Source organism: Phyllostomus hastatus, unplaced genomic scaffold (assembly GCF_019186645.2).
Source record: "Phyllostomus hastatus isolate PE091 unplaced genomic scaffold, TTU_PhHast_1.1 phas_scaffold_78, whole genome shotgun sequence".
Lineage (NCBI taxonomy): Eukaryota > Metazoa > Chordata > Mammalia > Chiroptera > Phyllostomidae > Phyllostomus > Phyllostomus hastatus.
In genome coordinates, this window is record NW_025334041.1 from 50,607,104 (window position 1) to 50,627,614 (window position 20,511).

Here is a 20,511-nt window from a genome sequence, read left to right on the forward strand (position 1 = left end):
ATAGTGTAATTATAATCCAGGCCATGCTACCTCCAACCGCTAGGGAAAACCCCAGCCAGACCATATGCCTGTAGGGACAATCTATCTGAGGTACTATTTTTATTAAGGAATAATGTCTACAGTAAGGAGGGAACTGAAATATCACCAGCGTGCCATTTATTACAGTGATGAGCATTTTGAGACATCCAAGAAGACCTGAGCAACAAAACAATTTTTATTCTCTCTCTATATTTTTAATTATATTTTATTGATTATGCTATTACAGTTGTTTTGATTTTCCCCCCTTAGTCCCCTCTCTACCCAGCACCCCGCCCCCACTCCCTCAGGCAATGCCCTCACCATTATTCATGTCCATGGGTCATGCATAGAAGTTCTCTGGCTACTACATTTCCTACACTGTTATTTTATATCCCCATGGCTATTCTGTAACTGCCCATCTGTACTTCTTATTCTCTATATTTTTTTACAGAACTGATGAGTTGGAGAACTTACTACATTTTATTTCTAAAATATTCTTCTTTACTTCTTAAAAAAAAACATTTTACCTGTGTAGTACTGAAAATTCATTTTCACATCTCTTCCTGTCTTTTGTGTGTACATTTACAAATTAGTTTTTAGGTTGCTATAAGGAAAAGTAAATAATATTTTAATATCTTAGAGCTAGCTTTCCTAATTTTGCAAATGAAATATCTGAAACTCAGAAAGGTTTCTGCCCTCCTTCAGGTCACAAATAGGATTCTGCAGTTGAGCTGTGATTAACATTCAGACTCTTAGCTCCCCTCAGCACTCACTGAACCACATCGCACTCTATAAATCAGCGCTGCAAAGCAGCAATGTGACAATCTGGGCAACGGAAGTTGTTAGCTTTAGTTTGTATGTAAAAAGCAAAGGGCACTTACCTTTTTTCATTTTCTTCACAAATCTAAACATGATTAACAAGGCAGATAGATAATCCAACAGAGATGAATTTGGTTGGCACAAACAATGGTTTGAGTTGGTATATGTTATTAATTTCTGTGAAATCCAGACAGTTAAAGGAGTTAATATGGCAAAACAAGCCTAACATTTTTTAATGCATACTACTATGAACTGGCATATTCAAGTGCTACAAAGAGATGGGGAGCTATGTTACAAACAACAGACAATCAAAACGATGTTATCCTTTTAACAATAAATTATTTCAATAATTTATTCTTGTTATCAATAGGGATATTTTCTTAGTAAATTCAAATAATTAATTTTATAACAGTGAATAATCAGCTAGCACTAGAAAAGTTAACATACAGAATTAACTGAAATTTTAAGGGCAGAAAGTAATTGGGATCTCTCCTATAATTTTTAATCAAATGATGTTGAAATAAACAAGTTTGAATAGAAAACTGTATTTGATTCTTTCATATTTCCAATGTAAAAGTCCTTTGACAAAGAAAATTCCGATTTTCTATATGTTTAAATGATATTACAGCAAAAGGCAACATTTGGATTGCAGAATGTTAGCTGATAAAAACATGTATTATAAACTTAAGTAATTAGCTTTTCCACATAGAAGAAAATCAATGATCAAGTAAATTCAACATGATTATGGTAACTACAGAAGAAATACCAAGTGTGATCTTTTTCAGTTCTTATTTGGCACATACATTAATAAATTTTCAAACATCAAACAATATAACACCAATATTTACTATAACCAACACAATAATAAGATTCCTAAAGCATAGTTAATTATTAACACCATAAAAACCTAATTTCCTTATATATTCTGAAACCAAGTATACCCCCTGTGCTGTACAAGCTGGTCCAAGCCTCGTCTTTTTTGGGATCACCAAGAGTTCATAAATATTTCAAAGTTAACTGATGTTGAACCCCACAATTCCTCAATGAATTCAGTGAAACTTCGGAACAGGCCTTCACTATGGGAATATATGCACACACTCATCACAATTTTGAAAAGAATGGAAGGCCTTCATACATGTCAGTTTTTAGTTTTATCCAATCATTAATTTTCTGCAGAGTTGTTTTTTCTTGACTTAATATTTTTGCAAGTTTTTTCATTTTTTCTTCATTTCTTTCTATGTATCTCAACCCTTCCAACTGCAGCTGATCCAATTTTTCATTTCGACTTTCATCTAGAGGTATATTTTCACACATTACAGGATTGAATCTAAAATAGGTGTCAGGAGGTAACAGACCATCAAGCATTACATGGACTTCTGTTAAAACAAAGAGAGAACAGGGTGGATAAGAAAACAGTTATTCTTCTGTAGTGATCTAACGCTCATTTTTAAAAGTTATCTTCTTTTAGAAAAAATCACAAAACCTTGCTTATTTCATCATTCCAGCTAATTAACAGTAGAAAAGAAATCCATAATAATAAATATAACTATACAATAAAATTCATCTCCCAGAATACTTTCTATAATTCTGTTAAGTTAGGGTATTTGATCCAACACTCTCTTCTGTTTTTGGTCGTACCAAATTTCAGCCACTGCTGAAATGCCTTTCCAATGTCCTATTTTTGGTTTTAGTTTTCTGGGATCATGTTTGTTGAGGCATAATTTACATACAATAAAACTTACCAATTTTTCTAATATAATTTGACAAGATTTGACAAATGTATACACTTATATGTAACCACCACAACAATCCTGACATAGAACATTTCCTTCATCCCCAAAAGTTCCTTCAGGCCTCTTTATAGTTGGTTTCCCCTTACTTCTGCCTTTTCTAGAACTTTACATAACAGAATCATAAGGATATAGCCCTTCTATGTCTAGCTGCTTTTATTTAATAAAAGACTTTTCAAATTTATCTATGTTTAGCATGAATAAATAGTTCCTTCCTTTTTATTGCTGACTGGTATTCCATTGTATAATTTAGCATAATTTGTTCTCTCCAGTTATTTCTCTTCAGTTTTTAGATATTAGAAATAATCCTCCTATAAACATTTACACTCAAGTATTTTTATAGATAAATGATTCCCTTTCTCTAGGGTAAATACCAGGGGATGAAAGTGGTAAAAGTATGTTTATTTTTTTAAGAACTGCAACACTGTTTTCCAAAAAGCTATACCATCTTGCATTCCAACCATTAATACACCATGTACCCACTGCTTCATATCTTTGTCAAAACTTAGTATTGTCAGTCTTAAATTTAGCCATTCGAGAGGATGTGCAGTGGTATCTTGTGGCTTTAATTTTCATTTCCCTAATAACTAATGATGTTGAGAAGTCTTTCAGGTACCTATTAATCATCTATCTGTACATCTTCTTCATGGAGTGTCTGTTCAAATATTTTACGCATTTTTTTTTACTAAATTTCTTGTTTTCTTCTTTATATATTCTTTATAGATATGGGAATTCTCTATATATTTTGGGTATGACTATATATTTCTGATAATGGATCAGATATATGTTTTACTAATACTTTATTAGTATATTAGCTTGTCTGTTCATTATTAGAAGTATCTTTGAGCCCTGGCTGGTGTGGCTCAGTGGATTGAGCGCCAGCCTGTGAACCAAAGGGTCGCTGGTTTCATTCCCAGTCAGGGCACATGCCTGGGTTTCCAGACAAGTACCCAGCAGGGGGTGTGCAAGAGGCAATGACACATTGACATTTCCCTTTCTCCCTCCCTTCCCCTCTCTAAAAATAAAGGAATAAAATCTTACAAAAAAGAAAAAGTTTTGAAAGAGCAAAATTTGTAATTTGATGAAGTCTAATTTATTTTATTTTGGTTCATGCTTTTTGTGTTATATTTAAAAAATTTTACCTAGCATAGGCCATTAATATTTTCTCTGGGGTATTCTTCTAGGAAGTTTTACAACTGTAGCTGTTGTATTTAGGTTCATGATCCATTCAAGTTAATTTTTATATATGTAATGAAGGGTCAAAGTTCAATCTTTTTTGAATACAGCTATCTAGTTGTTCCAGTACAATTTGTTGAAAATTTCCATTTCTCAGAAATCTTTTGAGCTTACATGTATACATCAACTTCTGTACTCTCTAGTTTGTACCACTGATCTATGTCTATCTTTATGCAAATAACATAGTCCCTTGCTTTCCGTACTTTCAGTCTTGAAATCAGAGGGTTTAGGTCCTCCAACTTTGTTCTTTTTCAAAACTGTCTTGCCTATTTCAGGTTCTTTGCACAGCCATATAAATTCTTCATTAACTAGAGTGAAATAAGTATAGAACGGCAGCATTTCACATTTCTTGAGAATATGAAGTGAGCTCATCATAGGGTTTGGACAAGGTATGTGTTTAATATGAAACTACATAATTTATCTTTTTCTCAGTAGATTGCTTGCAGTGAGAATATTTTGATTTGACGACAAAATTTCACATAGTGAAAAAATCAATACGTATGTCAGCCTTTCTTGGGTTATCATTGAATAGATGAAAGTCCTTCGTTATTAAGGTCCTTACCTTATTAAGGACCTTAAGTAAGGAATATATAAAGGTTATTAAGGTCCTTACGTAGGCAAATGAGTTAGCTAATAACATGTTAATAAGAAAAAGTGAGATTCAGAAGCAAGAGGCTAAGTGGTAACAATTCTTTTTTAAAATTTAATAATTTATTTCACATAGGATTTAAAAATAAAATAGTAAAATAAGGAGATCTAGATCTCAAGACCAAAACTAGAAATTCAATAAATACTGTCTACTAAGTGCCAGACAGTAAAATCAACATATTCAAGTGGATAAATTCCTGCCTTACATTCTTGTAGGATAGAGAGATAACAGGCAATTAAACAAGCAAATGCGTAACATATATCCAAATGAGATTAATGCTCTAAGGGACTGAAAATAAGAAACAGGATAAGGTGTTAGAGTGAGATGGTGAGGGGGTAGGAAAGTGGTCAAGAGAGGTCTCTAAGTAAATGATATCTGAGCAGTGACTTGAATAAAATAAGGGAATGAATCAAGCACATATCTTGGAAAGGCCTTATAGGAAGAGAATACAGAGAATGTAGTGATCCTGAGGCAGGAGACTTCTTAGTAAGTTTGAGGAACAGTAAAAATTAAGGTGTAGATGGATACTTTATAAAAGGGACACATTTTTGTGGGGGAAGGAGAGGAGGAAGAGATGTAGTCAAAAGCTGGGTTTTACAGGGCCTGGTAAATTTCAGTGAATAAGACTTCTGGATTTGGTTCTAAGTATGAGGGGAAGCATACAGAGTTTTGAACAGGGTAAAAGACATGATTTATGTTTTTTAAAAAATCACTTCAGCTTTCATATAAAGACTAGATTACAGGAGCATCAAGGGCAGAAGAACTTATTCTAATTCCAGTTTGTCTCCATATTACTAAATAATCTAATGCTGTAAATATTCTAATTCTCTCACTATTGTATGTACATTTGGACCAACCTGACTCCTTTTCTTTTACCAGTTTCTTAAATGGCTTAAGAGGCTCCAACTAAACCTTTGTCCTAACCCAGCTATAGATACTTCTCCATCTCTAAATAGGCAAAGGCCTAACTCCCACATGGAGAAGAGTCTCTATTCTAGGGTCACTTAAAAGAAATTAGTGGAGAGAAATAAAAACAATAGAAGACTTGCTCCCACGTGCTTCCTAGGCCTACAATACAGACATAACACATACTCTTTTGCAGTAAGCAGCAGCATATTCTACAAAAGCTGAATTCTAGAAGTTAAAGTGCTCTAAGGTAGCGAACAACTAACCTTCTGTATCTGTAGCACTGTTGATAACATTAGACAGTTTGGTTTTTAAGCTTGTATATGTCATGGTGTTTCTTACATCACTCTCGTAACGTCCAGTGCCTAGGGACACTATGCACTCTAATGGGGCATCTGGCCAAAGACATTTACACTCGTGCATTGCTAATGCTGAAGGATTATTAAGAAGCAAACCTCCATCCTGTAAAATACAAGAAAACATAACACAAAACTCTTAAAAGTAAAATTATACTTTACAAATATGAAAACAAAAAATTATAAATAGTTTAAAACTAACAAGGAAAGTTGGACTATATAAGAAGTTCAACAACATATTATTTAATAACAAAAGGTTTCTTTAAAGTGCCCTGACTGGTGAGGCTCAGTTGGCTGGGCATCATCCTGCAAAGGGAAAGGTCACCAGTTCTACTCCTGGTAAGGGCAAAAGCCTGGGTTGCAGGTTTGATCCCTGGATGAGCACATATGAGAGACAACCAATTGATGTTCCTCTCTCACATCAATGTTTCTCTCCTTTTCTTTCTCCTCCCTCTTCCCTCTCTAAAAAATATAAAATATAAATAAAATTTTACAAAAATAACATACCATTAAAAAAAGTTAAAAAAATTTTTTAGATCTTTTATTATTGTTCAATTAGTTGCCCCCATTTCCCTCCATTACTGTCCCCTGCCCAGCCCACCCCCCACCTCCACGCTCAATCCTCCCTGTTGTTCTTGTCCATGGGTCCTTTATACATGTTCCTTGACTTGACCCTTCCCCTTCTTTCCCGTTATTCCCCTCCTCCTCTCGCCTCCCCTGGTTCACTGTCAGTTTGCTCTTTATTTCCACGTCTCTAGTTCTATTTTGCTCATTTGTTTGTTTTGTCCATTAAGTTCCACGTACAGGTGAGATCATATGGTATCTTTCACCACCTGGCTTATTGCACTTAGCATAATGCTCTCCAGTTCCATCCATGCTGTCAAAAAGGGTAGGAGCATTGTGTAAATGTACCCCAGTTTTTTGATCCACTCCTTTACTGATGGGCACTTAGGCTGTTTCTAGCACTTGGGTATTATAAATTGTGCTGCTATGAACATTGGGGTGCATAGCTTCTTTTGAATTGGTGTTTCAGGATTCATAGGGTATAATCCCAGCAGTGGAATTGCTGGGCCAAAAGAAAGTTCTATTTTTACTTTTTTTGAGGAAATTCCATACTGTTTTCCACAGTGGATGCACCAGTCTGCATTCCCACCAACAGTGCACTAGGGTTCCCTTTTCTCCACAACCTCACCAGCACTTGTTTAATTTGTTTATGATGGTCATTCTCACCAGTGTGAAGTAACATCTCATTGTAGTTTTAATTTTTTTTAAAAAAAAGGTCCTTTAAAAGTGAATTTATTTTATATATTACAGCTACAGAAAGTCATGCAAAAACTCACTGGCCTTATTAAGCTTTCTTTTCTTATTATGAAGGTTCTGTGAACTTCTTGGATTGCTTTACCCATTTTGCTCAAAACTACTGAAATGAATTGAATTGCTTTTTAAAGATATATTATCCTTTGCTTAGTGGTTAATATAGCGTCTATATAAAGCCTAAGACAAGAACTGTGGTTCCACTAAACAAAACTAGCTCTTCACTCAGAAGTCAAATACAACTAAATTAATGCAAATAATTTAAGCTGAAATTTTATTGACAGCACAATTTCAAAGTATCACATTCATTATAATGCAGACATAACCTAAACAAAGCAGGCAAACTTTATATTTCTAGGCATTTATCAATAATCAATATTATTTTGAAGAATTCAAAAGGAAAGAAGGGTAAAATATGCTGATAGATTACTATTAAAATGTAGTAGAATGAGTGTACAACCAATACACAACTTGGTTTTAGTGTCCATTCAATTTTGAAAACCTATGAACTGCCAGAGAATTATTCCTTCCAATAAGCACAAATCTCTCCCTGTAACTTTTACCTAATAATTGTAGATTTTGCAGTTACAGAGAATTGGTTGTCTAATCCTACAATCTAGTCACTTTTGAATTATTTGCAGTTTCTGAATGAGCCACATTCTCCTGCATCATATCTTTGTCCATGTTGTCATCTCAAAATACTCTGTCAGGGCCCTCTTCTTTGCTCAACTAACCCCCATTAATTCTTGAAATTGTGGCCCAAGAATCATCTATTCTATTAAGAATATTATCCAAGAGTCATCTATTCTATGAAGAACCTAACTGAAATGATACTAACATACTGAGTAGAAAACAACCCGTTTCTCCTGGAAAGTAAGACATTACTGAATTCAATACTAGTACTTGAAAAAAATTTTGAAATAATGTCTTCCACAATGATAAGAAGAAGAAAAATATAACCTTTAATTGTCATGCAATAACACAATACATATTTTAAAGGAAGGTACTGCCATCATAGTAACTCAAACATTCTTGGGCAACGATATACAATGAACTAAATTTTTTTGTGAAATACTTTTTTTTCCTTCAAACTTCCTTTTTAATGTCCTAGTACAGTAAAATTATGGTAATCTAGAATGTCTGGCAAATGAACTGATTTGTATAGCAGGGTTTTCCTTAGAGCAGAGAGTGTATTTAAAAATTAAACTTTTGCCCTGGCTGGTGTGGCTCAGTGGACTGAGTGCCAGCCTACGAATCAGAGGGTTGCTGGTTCAATTCCCAATCAGGGCACATGCCTGGGTTGCGGCAGGTCCCAAGTATGGGGTGCACGAGAGACAACCACACATTGATGTTTCTGTCCCTCTCTTTCTCCCTCCCTTCCCCTCTGTATAAAATCTTTTTTAAAAAATAAACTTTTTCTGAAATGCCATACACTTTTAAAAATATATAATGTATTTAAATTTTTCTTGAGGCTTCAGGATTGTGGGGAAAACACAGATTAGGAATATTGATATTTATAATTCTAACTTCAGCTCTTGTACTCATTAGCTCATAGGTTGACACATCATACTTTTAAAAATAAAGTTAGACTAGATAATTTGTAAAGTCCATTCCAGTTCCAAAATTTTAATCCAACGGTTAGGTATTGTTTTGATTACAGATACATGTACAATTTTAAATGAGCTCAATAGCAACTTATTTTAATACTGGCCCTAGCACTTTAACAAGTTTTCCTTTCAAATAATCTGCAAGTTTCTAATAAAGGTAAAAAGAACACAGAGCAACCCAACTTCTAGAGAGGTAATCATTTGCCCGCCTTTTTACAAAACTAGTTTATCAAAGAATCAAAGAAACTTCTCCCAAGTGGTTTTTTTTCCTTGTGAAAAATCATCTACCCTAAACCTCCACCACTGTCAGTATTAGTGGTCTCTAGCTTAAGGCCCCATTAAAAATATTACACAGGACTTTGCTCTGCTAATGAAATATACTACTGTTACTAAAGTGTATTATATGGACTGTGAGGAGAAACTCTCCTAACCTTTTGTGTACTTATATTCAGTTATTTTAGGAGGGGTCACACTTATTTCACAAATCACTGGTAATTATAACTCTTCATTTTAAATATTACCAAAACAACTTGCTCAAAAACAGGTATCTCAAATAACAGCCTGGTTCAACTAGTTGAGATTACACTAGATGGCAGCAACATAGAAATGTCCCAAAATAGAACTACACTTTCCAGAGAAAGTTGACTGGCTCTTTAGTTAAGGAATATTCAATGGGAGGTTAATGGTCCTTTATCACAGCATATGTCATGCATCCCCAACATGCAGCTTTATGATACCTTTGGGATGATAACAAGAACACACAGGGCTGTGTGGACTCTCAGAAAAGCTGTTGTATCACATGTTCTCAGTGTTGGCTCTGTTTGCCATTTTAGAATGGGTTGTTTGCTGCCACTTCAAATCTAATCTCTACCTTCCCGAATTGCCAACCTCCTCCACTCTCCAAATACATCTCTTCAAAAGACTATCTTATGTTTCCACATTTGTGACTTTCATGAGAAAAGGCTATTCTTTTAAAAGAAATTTCTTGTCAATAGGGGCACATTTATTCATAGGCCCACCATATTTCGGGTCTTTGTCTCTTTTCCTAAATGTCCCTTTGTGGCTGAGATGTGCTTAAGTTAAGATTGTCTCTGAAACCTAGAAACAACAGAAAGATGCTCTGTGAATGACCCAGGTCTGGCACAGGAGAAAAATGCTGGGAGTGTGGGAAGGCTGGGTTCACCTTATTTGCCCCGAAATGGCAGTAGGTGTGCTAAGAAAAGTGAAACCTTCCTCCTTTCTTTACGCTCAGGAAGAAGGAAATGTGTACCAGGAGCACAATGACAAAAAAGCAAACATGCTAGCATTGTACTTATCTTTATCATAGATTTAACAAGCCCAATTTTCAGTGTAAATTTTAGTAAGATAGTTAAATGCTACACTAATAGTCGAATCATTCCTAAACTCACAGAATGGCAGAGAATATGCACAAAACATCAGAATCCTAAACTAAACTTATCAAGTTCAGATTGTAAGAAATAAGCCTTCTCTGACCAAGTAGATTGTTTCAGTTAATTCATTAAAAACTTAAATGCCTACCTACTCTATGACAGGCCAAAAAGTATGATCCCTGTGTGTGATGAACTGAGCAGATGAACTGAGACTGTACCTGCTAAACCTATCACTATGGTGAATGTGACAAGTTTTTAATGCACTAGGCCCACTTTCCTTCATGTTCTTTAAAGACTGCTATTCCACTACGCCACCACTTCCCCAGTATTGTCACCTACCAACCTCCAGTCACTACTTCTATTCAACAAGTCGGTCAGCACGTGGCTCACAGACTTACTTGCTAGCCCATGTGCAAAGGGTAGAAATCCTTTTTATTACCCAACATGACTTCACATTTTTACAATACCTGGGATTCTCAGTTCCATAATCCTCTTATTGACAAAAAGTATTCTCCCTACTCTCCAAAGTCACACATTATCTTTTGTTATCAAAATAAATGGAATCACACACCACATGATTCTGGTCTTTTGGGTCTAGCTTCTTTTACCTAGAGAATGCTTCTGAGATTCATCCATGTAATTCATACCTTTTTATGGTTGAGTAATAGTTAATTATTTAAATTATTCAAATGTAACAGTTTATCCATTCACCAGCTAAAAAATGCTATTTTTAAATTTAGCTATCTTTTGAAAGTCATGAATTGGCGGGAACTTGTATTGTTTCACTTTCTAAATATCTGCTTAGTTTCCTTAAATGGAGGTAATAATAATTATTTTCTAAAAGTTTTCTCAGGTCAAATTTAATCTTGTTAACTTTTTGCTTTGTTTTCAATTAATAGTACATTAGAATGATACCCATCCTATAACTGAGGTAACGTGATTGCTAATTCAGCAAAAGTCACCTTTTTTATTCAACTATTTTTATCTTAAATTCTATAGTTATACTCTGCATAACTTCTAATCATCTGGTATATTAAATGAAACACTTCATTATTATGTCTATTATGAAGGATAAGAAAAGACCAAAAGGGGAGAAAAGAAGAGACAAATAAGGTTTAGCAAGAATTGGTAATAGGAAGATTAATCCCAAAACAAAAAGTTGTCATGCTTCAAAGTAAATTCCTGTTTTTCACACTTTACCTGCTTTCCCTCAAAAAAGTGCTGAAGTTAGTATTTTGGTACTCACTCTTACTCCAGTGGTGAGGCTTAGCATCCCTTAAACTCTGTTTACAGTTAGCCCAGTTTTGTCAGATGCCTCTTCTATCAGCAAGTCATTAGGCAAATGTTATGTTTATGGTATTTTATGTAGCCTTTCCATTCCTTTAAGTAGTCAAATTCACCTTTCTTTCTTTCTTTCTTTCTTTCTTTCTTTCTTTCTTTCTTTCTTTCTTTCTTTCTTTCTTTCTTTCTTTCTTTATTGTGTACTTGGCATTTGCCAGGCACATTGCTAGGTGCTGAGGTAAAAAAGACTTCAAAAACAAACTGATTGAATAATTTCAGAGGTATATGCAGGATTACATTTTATCTACAGAACATTGTGCATGTACTTAATGGCCTAAATTTTAGGCACTTTTAAATTACTTTCAATGCATATTTAATCTTTTCAAATCATAAATCAGAGCACCTACCAGAAAATAACCAATGGACAATGTAAATTTCTCCTAATCATATCATCTTTTTTTCTTTTTAAGTTTTTTTAAAAGTTTATTTTTTATCATGGTAAAATATATACATAAAATTGGTCTTTTAAACCATTTTTATGATTCAGTGGCATTAATTACATTTAAAGTATTTTATGACAATTATTACTACCTATTTCCAAAAAGTTATCAACCCCAAACAGAAACTCTGCAACTATTACACAATCACTTCCCATGCTGTCCTCCCCATCTGGTTCTATCCTAATCAATTATTCATTCTTTATATATCAATTCAAATCAAAACATCTTTGTAAAGCTAATCCTGACAGAAGAAGTCACATCTTCTATACTACTTCTTAAGCCTGTACTAATTTTTATTATTGAATTTATCATCTTATTCTATAACTATATTTATATTCTTCTAGTTTGAGGTAGAATCCAGGAAATACAAACAATATGCTAGCACTTACTAAAAGTCTTTATATTTCTCATGGCTAACATAGTGCCTAGCACTGAGTAAGTGCTCACTACATTAACTGTTGTACATTAATAGTCTACATTAACAAAAATTAATAGTTGTGGCCTAGCAGACACACAATTTGGCAGATGCTAGGCAAGCTCTGCTAAAAACACTCTTTATCTACATTTTTATGAAGTATCATAATTCCCTTTAGGTTAATGCATTCTGAGTTCTGAACATAACCTTTTAAAATGTAAATAAGGTAAAAAATATGAGACTGTCATCAAAATCCCTAATGCAAACAATTTATCAGGCTTTTTCTCTAAGACAGGGAATAAAAGGGTTATGTCTATTATATGTAAATTCATCAAACTGTATACATGAAATCTGTGCAGGTTTTGGCAGGGGAGAGAGAGAAGTTAGAGAGAGGAGGGAAGGGGGAAGTAAGGGGGAAATAACTGTAAAAAGTACCATTTCAAGATAAATATAATGCTAGTTGGGCAGGGAAGTGAGAATACATTGGAAACTACTCAAAAGTAATTCTTCCCACTTTATAATGTGAACAATGAGAAAGAAAATACCTACTAAGAAGGGCTCTCAGGAGTTTAATTGGATTCAAATTAAAAAAAAAAAAAAAAAAAAAAAACAGAGCCTACCAACCATTTCCCCATAGAGGCTTTTCATACAAATCATACTTCAGGGAAAATCCTGCACTAAATTGCCTGCTTCCAGCACTGAACTGCCTGCCTGAGCTGGGTTTTTGCCATCTGAGCCAGCCCTTAAAAAGGAGTTCCTGGAATATTACTTGAACCAGTAACACTGAAGCTTTCCCCACCCAAAATTAGAGTTGTGCACCTATATCCCCCATCAGTATTTTCACCAACTAATCAGAGCAGCTTTATTCTGATCTATCAGAACAGTGTTTTTTGGACCAATCAAACTGGGAGGATTTGGAGTCCTTATTCACTCAAGGGCAGACCAACCAGTCATCAAGGGTAGGGACTTCTATATAAGTCAGCTCCCTTCTAGCTTTGAGACCACACTTTCCCTTTCCACCACAGACTGAGGGCTGTGTCCCAAGACTGTAGCTGAACACCAAAGAAATCTTGCCAAATTAGAGCAGAGAAGAGCAGGCAGGGAGAAGCAGGGCATAACAGGCCTGAGTGGACTGAACAGAAGCAGAGCAGAGCTGTCTAGCCAAAGAGGGGCCTGGTCCCAGCACCTCCCAGCCATGCTATTTCACAGCTGTGCATTTTCATAATTTAGCTGTAATACTACTGAGCTGGTCTCACAGTTGTTCTGTATCATAATTAAACTGTTTTCACTGAATAAAGTTTCATTCTTCACTGCACCCCAAATTAGGAATCCCTGTTGATGTTGAATTTATTCCTATGACCATGGGTTGACAATAATGTTCTAGGGACATGTGATAAACCTATAATATGCTCTTTACAATCAAAGGCAAATGAAATCCGTCCATCTGCCTTGTGTGAAAACATAAATGACTCCACCTTAACGTGCCATCTTGACATCTGGGTAAATGGAGATCCTTGAGCCTCTTGGCTTCCCCCAGGTGACTGATAGAGTATGTACACGGAGCTCTGGGCTGATCACAGGATTTCCAGTGGTTCTCTCTCCAGGGAGAGTTGCATTCAACATTGTCACTCTCTTAACTCATCTATCTCTGGAACCAGGGCTTCCCAGCACCTCATACCTTTGATCATCAGAGCACTCTCATTGCTTCAGAGATATAAGCACATGGTATGAGGGATGAAGCTGTGGGGATCCATTTCATCTTGTTACTGCCCAGGACTGTGTTTCTACACCTAAGTCCTCTATTAAACTCTTTAATCTACAAGCTGGACTTGTCTGCCCCATTCTTTGGTCTCTCAGCTCCTTAAGCATTTGGGGCCCACTTAAAACACATACAGTTGTCTTCCAAAACACAATCAATTATAGCACTACCTTCAAAAACTCCTGAAATAGAGTATTAATATATAATTTATACTCTCCTGATTCCAAAAAGGATATGAAGTAATTTATATATTAAAACATGTGTCACACATGACAATTAAAAGTTTTAAAAATGACTCTGGAGATAACTGAGTATTCTAAGAACTTACCAGGCAAGAGGATTGTAATAAATACATTTTAGTTTTAAACTTCTTGGCAAATTCTGAAGAAATGAAAAGAAACTCTGCTTAAATGTTTTCTTTGTTTAAGCAATTAAGATCACACACATCGTAGAATATGCTAATCAATCTTTCATAGTGTCTTTTGAAGAGAAAAATACCACATTTCTTCCTCAAGTTTTAGAAGAGAAGGCAATAAAGAAAATATTACTTAAGGTTTGTTCACAGTCCAGATTCCATTTGAATATTCTTATTAAATCTGATGTGCCAATATTTCTGAAGTCAGTCACTATTTATGTAAAAATGCATTCTCTGTACATGTGGTCATATGCTTTACATAAAATTTATAGAAGTTATTTCAACCTAAATTCAAAGATTATGGTCATCAAAACAGAAATGGCTAAGCATGAAAAGAAGTATCACTGACCTATCTGAAATGAAGAAGGACCACTAAATTACTTTTGTTACATGTACTCTACAGGGCCAAATTAAACTTTAGAACTACTTCTTCTTAGATAAAAAAAATAAAAAGAAAACCTGGGAACATACGATTCTGAAGTGCAGTGACTTATTTGAGACTTTCACTAATATCTGTCATAATGGCAATTTTGTAGCATGACAACTATCTTTTTTCTAACTTTATTTTTATTATTGATACTATTACAAATGCCCCTATTCACCCCTACCTTTGTCCACTGCCACCCAGCCTCTGCCCTAGCTCTCCTTCCCTCAGGGCATCACACTTGTCTGTGTCTATGGGTTATGCCGTCTATGGGTTATGCATGTATGTTTTTTGGCTAATCCCTTCACCTTAAGATGGTTGTATAAAAATTAACTACTATATTTTGAATGTACTCTTACTTCATGATTTATCACATGGTAAGAATAGAGAGATATAGTTGTTAAAAACAGCAAGCTACATATTAAAATAAAAATTTTATTTTGACCAGTAAGGCCTGGAATCAATGCGAGAAAAACTCCATAGCTTCTGTCTTTAGGGGGTGGAAGGAAGAAGAGAAAGGCAAGAAGGGAAAGTGTCTTACATAATTCAACAATGACTGATTTGACAAAGAAATAGAATTGGCTCCAAAGACAAAAGAAATCCTACTTTAATCTCTAAACTACAAAGATAGAAAGAAAATGAGAGCTAACAGTCACATTTTAAAATATATTTAAGCTACTATATGAAAAATAGGAAAAAATTGATAAAAATGTTATTAAACACTGACATAAATTAAAATTATATAGTTGATATGTAGTTTATACAGATCTATGTATGATGTTTTGAATAACATCTGAAAATTGTCAAAATTTTAGTTTATTTTTCTCAACATATATCTGAATACCAAATAAAGAGAGCATACCATATACTTCATTGACTAAATAGAAAAGCTAAAGCTATTGATTACATCAAATGGGACTAACTTTAAGTGGAATATTCTATAAAAAATTCAACATATATAAAATATACAAATTTCAGCACTATCAACTCAAAACCTTTGTTGCTTTTATCACTTAATATAAGTTATGATTTAAGAATTCCATGCAAAGTGGGAAACACTTTTGACAGAGGAAAAAATTTATAAGGAAATGAGTCTATATAACAGGAAAGGAATGAACTACCACAAATATTCAATTTTATATATCATTTAGCCATAAATTTTGAGTGTAATTACAGAAAGCACCCTGCCACTTAATAGCTCTGATCCTAGTCCAGTTACTTAACCTTTCTAAAGATTCAAATTTATCTGTAAAATAGAAATAACTCCACCTCATAAGCAGTGATGATTGAGATAATGCATACAAAGGACTATATAGTGTCTAGCACATAAGTAGCTGAAGTGTTTATTATTATTTTATTATATCCTCTCATTCAAAACATGACCAACAAATGTAAAATACAGCATAGGGAATACAGTCAATAATACATATCTATCTATGGTATCAGATGGGTACTAGACTTATCAGAGGGATCACTTCTTAAGTTATATAAATGTCTACAAATAAATTACTAAATTACTATGTTGTACAACTGAACTAATACAATATTCTATGTCAATGATAACTTGAAAAAAAGTTTTAAATGACCACCCAAATTGTCAAACAGGTTGTGTTCTGCACTTCCAGGGACTGTGTTTCATTTTTAATTTTTGTCGAATTTGGAAAGCCAATCATTATTGTAATTGGCTATGCATCATGTTACGGAAAATACAAAGAATCTTTCCTAAAATACGCTCTTTAAGCCAGAAGCCTTGTTAATTTAAAGAAAAACAAACAATAACAACAAAAAAATCTTGTACCGTACATCTTCTACCACATGGAAACATGAAGAAGTAAGTCTCCTTCGCTGATCTACTTTAAGTTAAATGACATTTAATAAGTGCTGATTCTTTTTTATCAGGTAAAAGTTTTGTTTTTAAACCCTTGTCGGAGGATATGTTTATTGACTTTAGAGAGCAAGGAAATGGGAGGGAGAGAGGGAGAGAGAAAGAAACATCAATGTGGGAGAGAACACTGATCGGTCACCTTCCATACATGTTCTGACTGGGGATCAATCTAGCAACCTGAGTATGTGCCCTGACAGGGAATCAAACCCACGACCTTTTGGTGTATGGTGCAGGGGTGTCCAACCCACGACCCAGGGGATGCATGTAGCCCAGGATGGCTATGAATGTGGCCCAACACCAAATTGTGAATTTACTTAAAACCTCTTTTTTGCTCATCAGTTTCTGTTAGTATTTGTGTATTTAATGTGTGGCCCAAGACAACTCTTCTTCCAGCGTGACCTAGGGACACTAAAAGGTTGGATATCCCTAGCATGGGATGACTCTCCAACCAACTGAGCCACCTGGCTAAAGCAATTGTGTAAAGTTTTAAAAGACAGGCCAAAGACTCAACTTACCTGATGGAGATCATTTCCCAATGCATACTCTGCAAAGTAGCCTGGAGCAGCAGATGAGGCTCTAATGGCCTGCCACATTTTGTACTGACAGCCTCCCAAATAATGAGAGTTGACGCCAGGAAAATGACCATAGTTTCTGAATACAAAAGCTTTTGGTGTTATCCCTCTGTTTACTATAGTACTTACTGCAGCTACCTAGTAAGAAGTGAACAATACCCACTGTAAGCAGCAATACTTGGGATTTACAAAAATTAAACATTTTTAGTAGTATGAATTAAAACCTACAAGTCTACCCATCAAGATAAATGTAAAAATAACTATAATAGTAAGCAATGGAAACCTAATCTTTTAAAATAGGTATTTCTTTATAAAGAAGTAGGTACAAAGACTGAGATAATTTTGAGAAATATAAAAGGTATTTTTGACTACATGATTTGACAGTTATTTAAGAAGAAATTCAAGAAGGCATACATTTGGAGGTCTTTATATAATAACAGATACAGCAATAGCAGCAACAAATAAAAACTACCTAAAGATAAAGACTATTTTCACAATATAATTTACTAATTAGTTTTGTTCCTATGCTCTTCGAAAACATTAACAACTGAAACTCAGACTATATAAACTCTTAAGACTTTCTGATCATAGTTAATAACTGGCAGCTAGGTAATTATTTTTATTAAAAAAACTAATGTGCATCACCCTGGGTCTCAGATTTTACCAACGTCAGCTGTATTCATGTGCAATATGTATTAACGACCTGAAATATAAAGTTAAACAGTGAAAGGTATTGAGAAGGCCAAAGCTATTAAGAGTCCCATGTCAAGCTCTGCCAGGGGCCTGTGTGCTTTGCTCTCATATAAACTAAAGGCCTTAGCCCAAGTTCCTATGACTGATCCAAGTGTAGCTCTAGGAGACTACGAATAAAAGTTAGCCATATACTATAAAATACAGAAGATCTTTCTATCTATTGGTATATAGACAGGCTGAATTAAGAAACATGGGTGGACTGTTCCATTTATGTGTGAATTACTATTTGAGGTGGCTAAACCTCCCCCACACCCACTCTATTCTTTATCATTTAAAGTTGACAACTCCCATGATTTAAAAACAAACAAAAAGCCTTGATGATTCAGGGGAACAAATGAGAGGTATGCAGTGCATCCAAAGGTCTTCTCCAAAAGAACTCTGCCTCTCAGTATCATGGCTTCTAAGGCCCTGCTTGGTCTGATCCACCTACCACTCCAGCCTCATTTCACAGGGTGTCCTTGGATCCATAGGCTCTAGTCTTCAGGAACTCCTCCAGTTCCTGACTATCTCCAGAATTCCTCCTGCAGAGGTCATTCCCTTTGCCAGGCATACTCTTACTCATCAGCCTTCACACTGAGATCTCAAATCTCATTTCCTTGTAGTAGCCTTCCCTCAAGTCCCTGTAAATACATGCTTTCAGAGAACTGTTTTTATGCTCCACAAAACTTATTTCAGGGAAACTTTACTTCATCTGTGTGATTACTTGATTAATGCTACTTTGCCCTACTAGACTATAAAATTCCATGTCTGCATTTACTCACTAATGTATCCAAGGTACCTAGCACAATTCTGGCACATTGGGTGCACAATTAATACCTAAAGAATCAATGAAAATATAAATAAACAAGAGTGAAAGACCAATAGAGGGGGCAGTATCTGATTTTTTTCAAGGTTATAACTTGTTATCCAAAAATAAATGCAAACTGCATGGAGTTCCTGGGTGCAGAAATCCTATTCCTTAATCCTATTCCTTAAAATAACAAGTATTATCAAAGAACATAGAACTGAAGCAATACTCAGTACATTGTGTTTCAAACAAAATAAAGAAAGAGAAGCCAGGCTGAGACTTATTCTAGTATCATAACATTTTTAAAATTAGGATTCCATATGTATATTAATCCTATATCTATATCTAAGACTCATATATAATTTCTAGGAGAGAAAACGCCACAATTTTTCTTATTCACTGAATTTGATTAACCCCTTATGATAATTCTTCCTTATCTTTAGTCTCAGTCTTTCACGTTCTTAAATGTTTATTTTACTTTTACTACATATAGAAAAGGTCTAATGATCACATATTTTCATAGAATGACTCAATATATAAGGAATCAATATAATCTATTAAAAGAGGTTCCTAGATTTTTTCTTTAATAAAAGGCCTTCAGCATAAGTATTTTCACCTCATCTTCAACTCTAGCTAGGTGTTATATACTCTAACTTACCTTAGGACATGTGGGGTTTCTTGCTGTTTCAATCATTAGTGAAGATCCCATTCTATCCCTTTATTAAAGGAGAAAAAATAAATTATATCAAAATTATTTTATCTCCTAATATCAGGGAAGATACACTGAGCAATTATTATTTGCCAATGGCTTTGTCAAAGTGCTATGAGGGACCAAATTTAAAAAAAAATTATAAGACTTCCTCTACTAGGCTTATCCAATCAAGGCACATGAACAGTATGTGATTATTTATTTATCTCTGATTCAAACTACAGGTGCCTATGGTTTTGCGGGGGGGTGGGGTTATATAGGCTGCAGCATTGGGAAAAATACATAGAGGTGTAGCTTGAAAAGGACACCAAAACATGTCAAGATAACACATTCAAAGTCAGGACATAAATGGGAAAGGCACAGATGCACAATACATGTGTTGTTTTCAGGGTCCTTCTGACAGGATAAAGGAGCTGTGTGGAGATAAGACTGCAGAATGGGTAAGCTAGTGACAGGGTAATCCAGATACCAGATCAAGGACATTTAGACTTTAAACTTGTATTAGTAATATAAAGCCAATGTCACCGCCATCCCCCAAAATGTTTTTTAAGTCATCTGAAATGGCATTTGAATTGTTGTAACATTATAGAAATCGTCTTTGGGCAGCAATTTTTAAAATTCCATGATGGGAATTTTATTTCAGTGCAGAATTTTTCCTGACTTAAAATTATCCCCTTTCCCTTGTATGGACTATAAAGATCATACTTTGTACCAATTTGCTTCAATAAGGAAAAACATTTTTCTAATGACATTTTTTTCAAATAATACTCATGTTTCTCAACTAGAATGTTAGTGAATTCACATAAAGGTAGTATTAACAAATTTTATAGTAATCTACCCTTCAAAATCTTTCAAAAATATTAATGTAAAATACTTTATAAAACAGACAAGATCTTTGTCTTTCCCAACATGACCTATGTTTCTT

General features: G+C 34.6%; 1 protein-coding gene across 3 annotated transcripts in view; it reads right to left on the reverse strand.

Annotated features, from left to right (window-relative positions):
- Positions 1–1,159: 1,159 nt before the first annotated feature.
- PNPLA8 (patatin like phospholipase domain containing 8) overlaps positions 1,160–20,511 on the reverse strand; it is a 54,291-nt gene continuing 34,939 nt past the window's right edge. For 2 of the 3 annotated variants that reach the window (XM_045828368.1, XM_045828366.1), the window contains exons 7-10: positions 19,536–19,593; positions 17,281–17,475; positions 5,685–5,880; positions 1,160–2,213 (exon numbers count right to left, since the gene is read on the reverse strand). In XM_045828368.1, coding sequence (XP_045684324.1) covers positions 1,939–2,213; positions 5,685–5,880; positions 17,281–17,475; positions 19,536–19,593 — 724 coding nt within the window. In that variant the 3' untranslated portion in view covers positions 1,160–1,938. The remainder of the gene's footprint in view (positions 2,214–5,684; positions 5,881–17,280; positions 17,476–19,535; positions 19,594–20,511) is intronic. The other variant, XM_045828367.1, reaches the window with a different exon arrangement.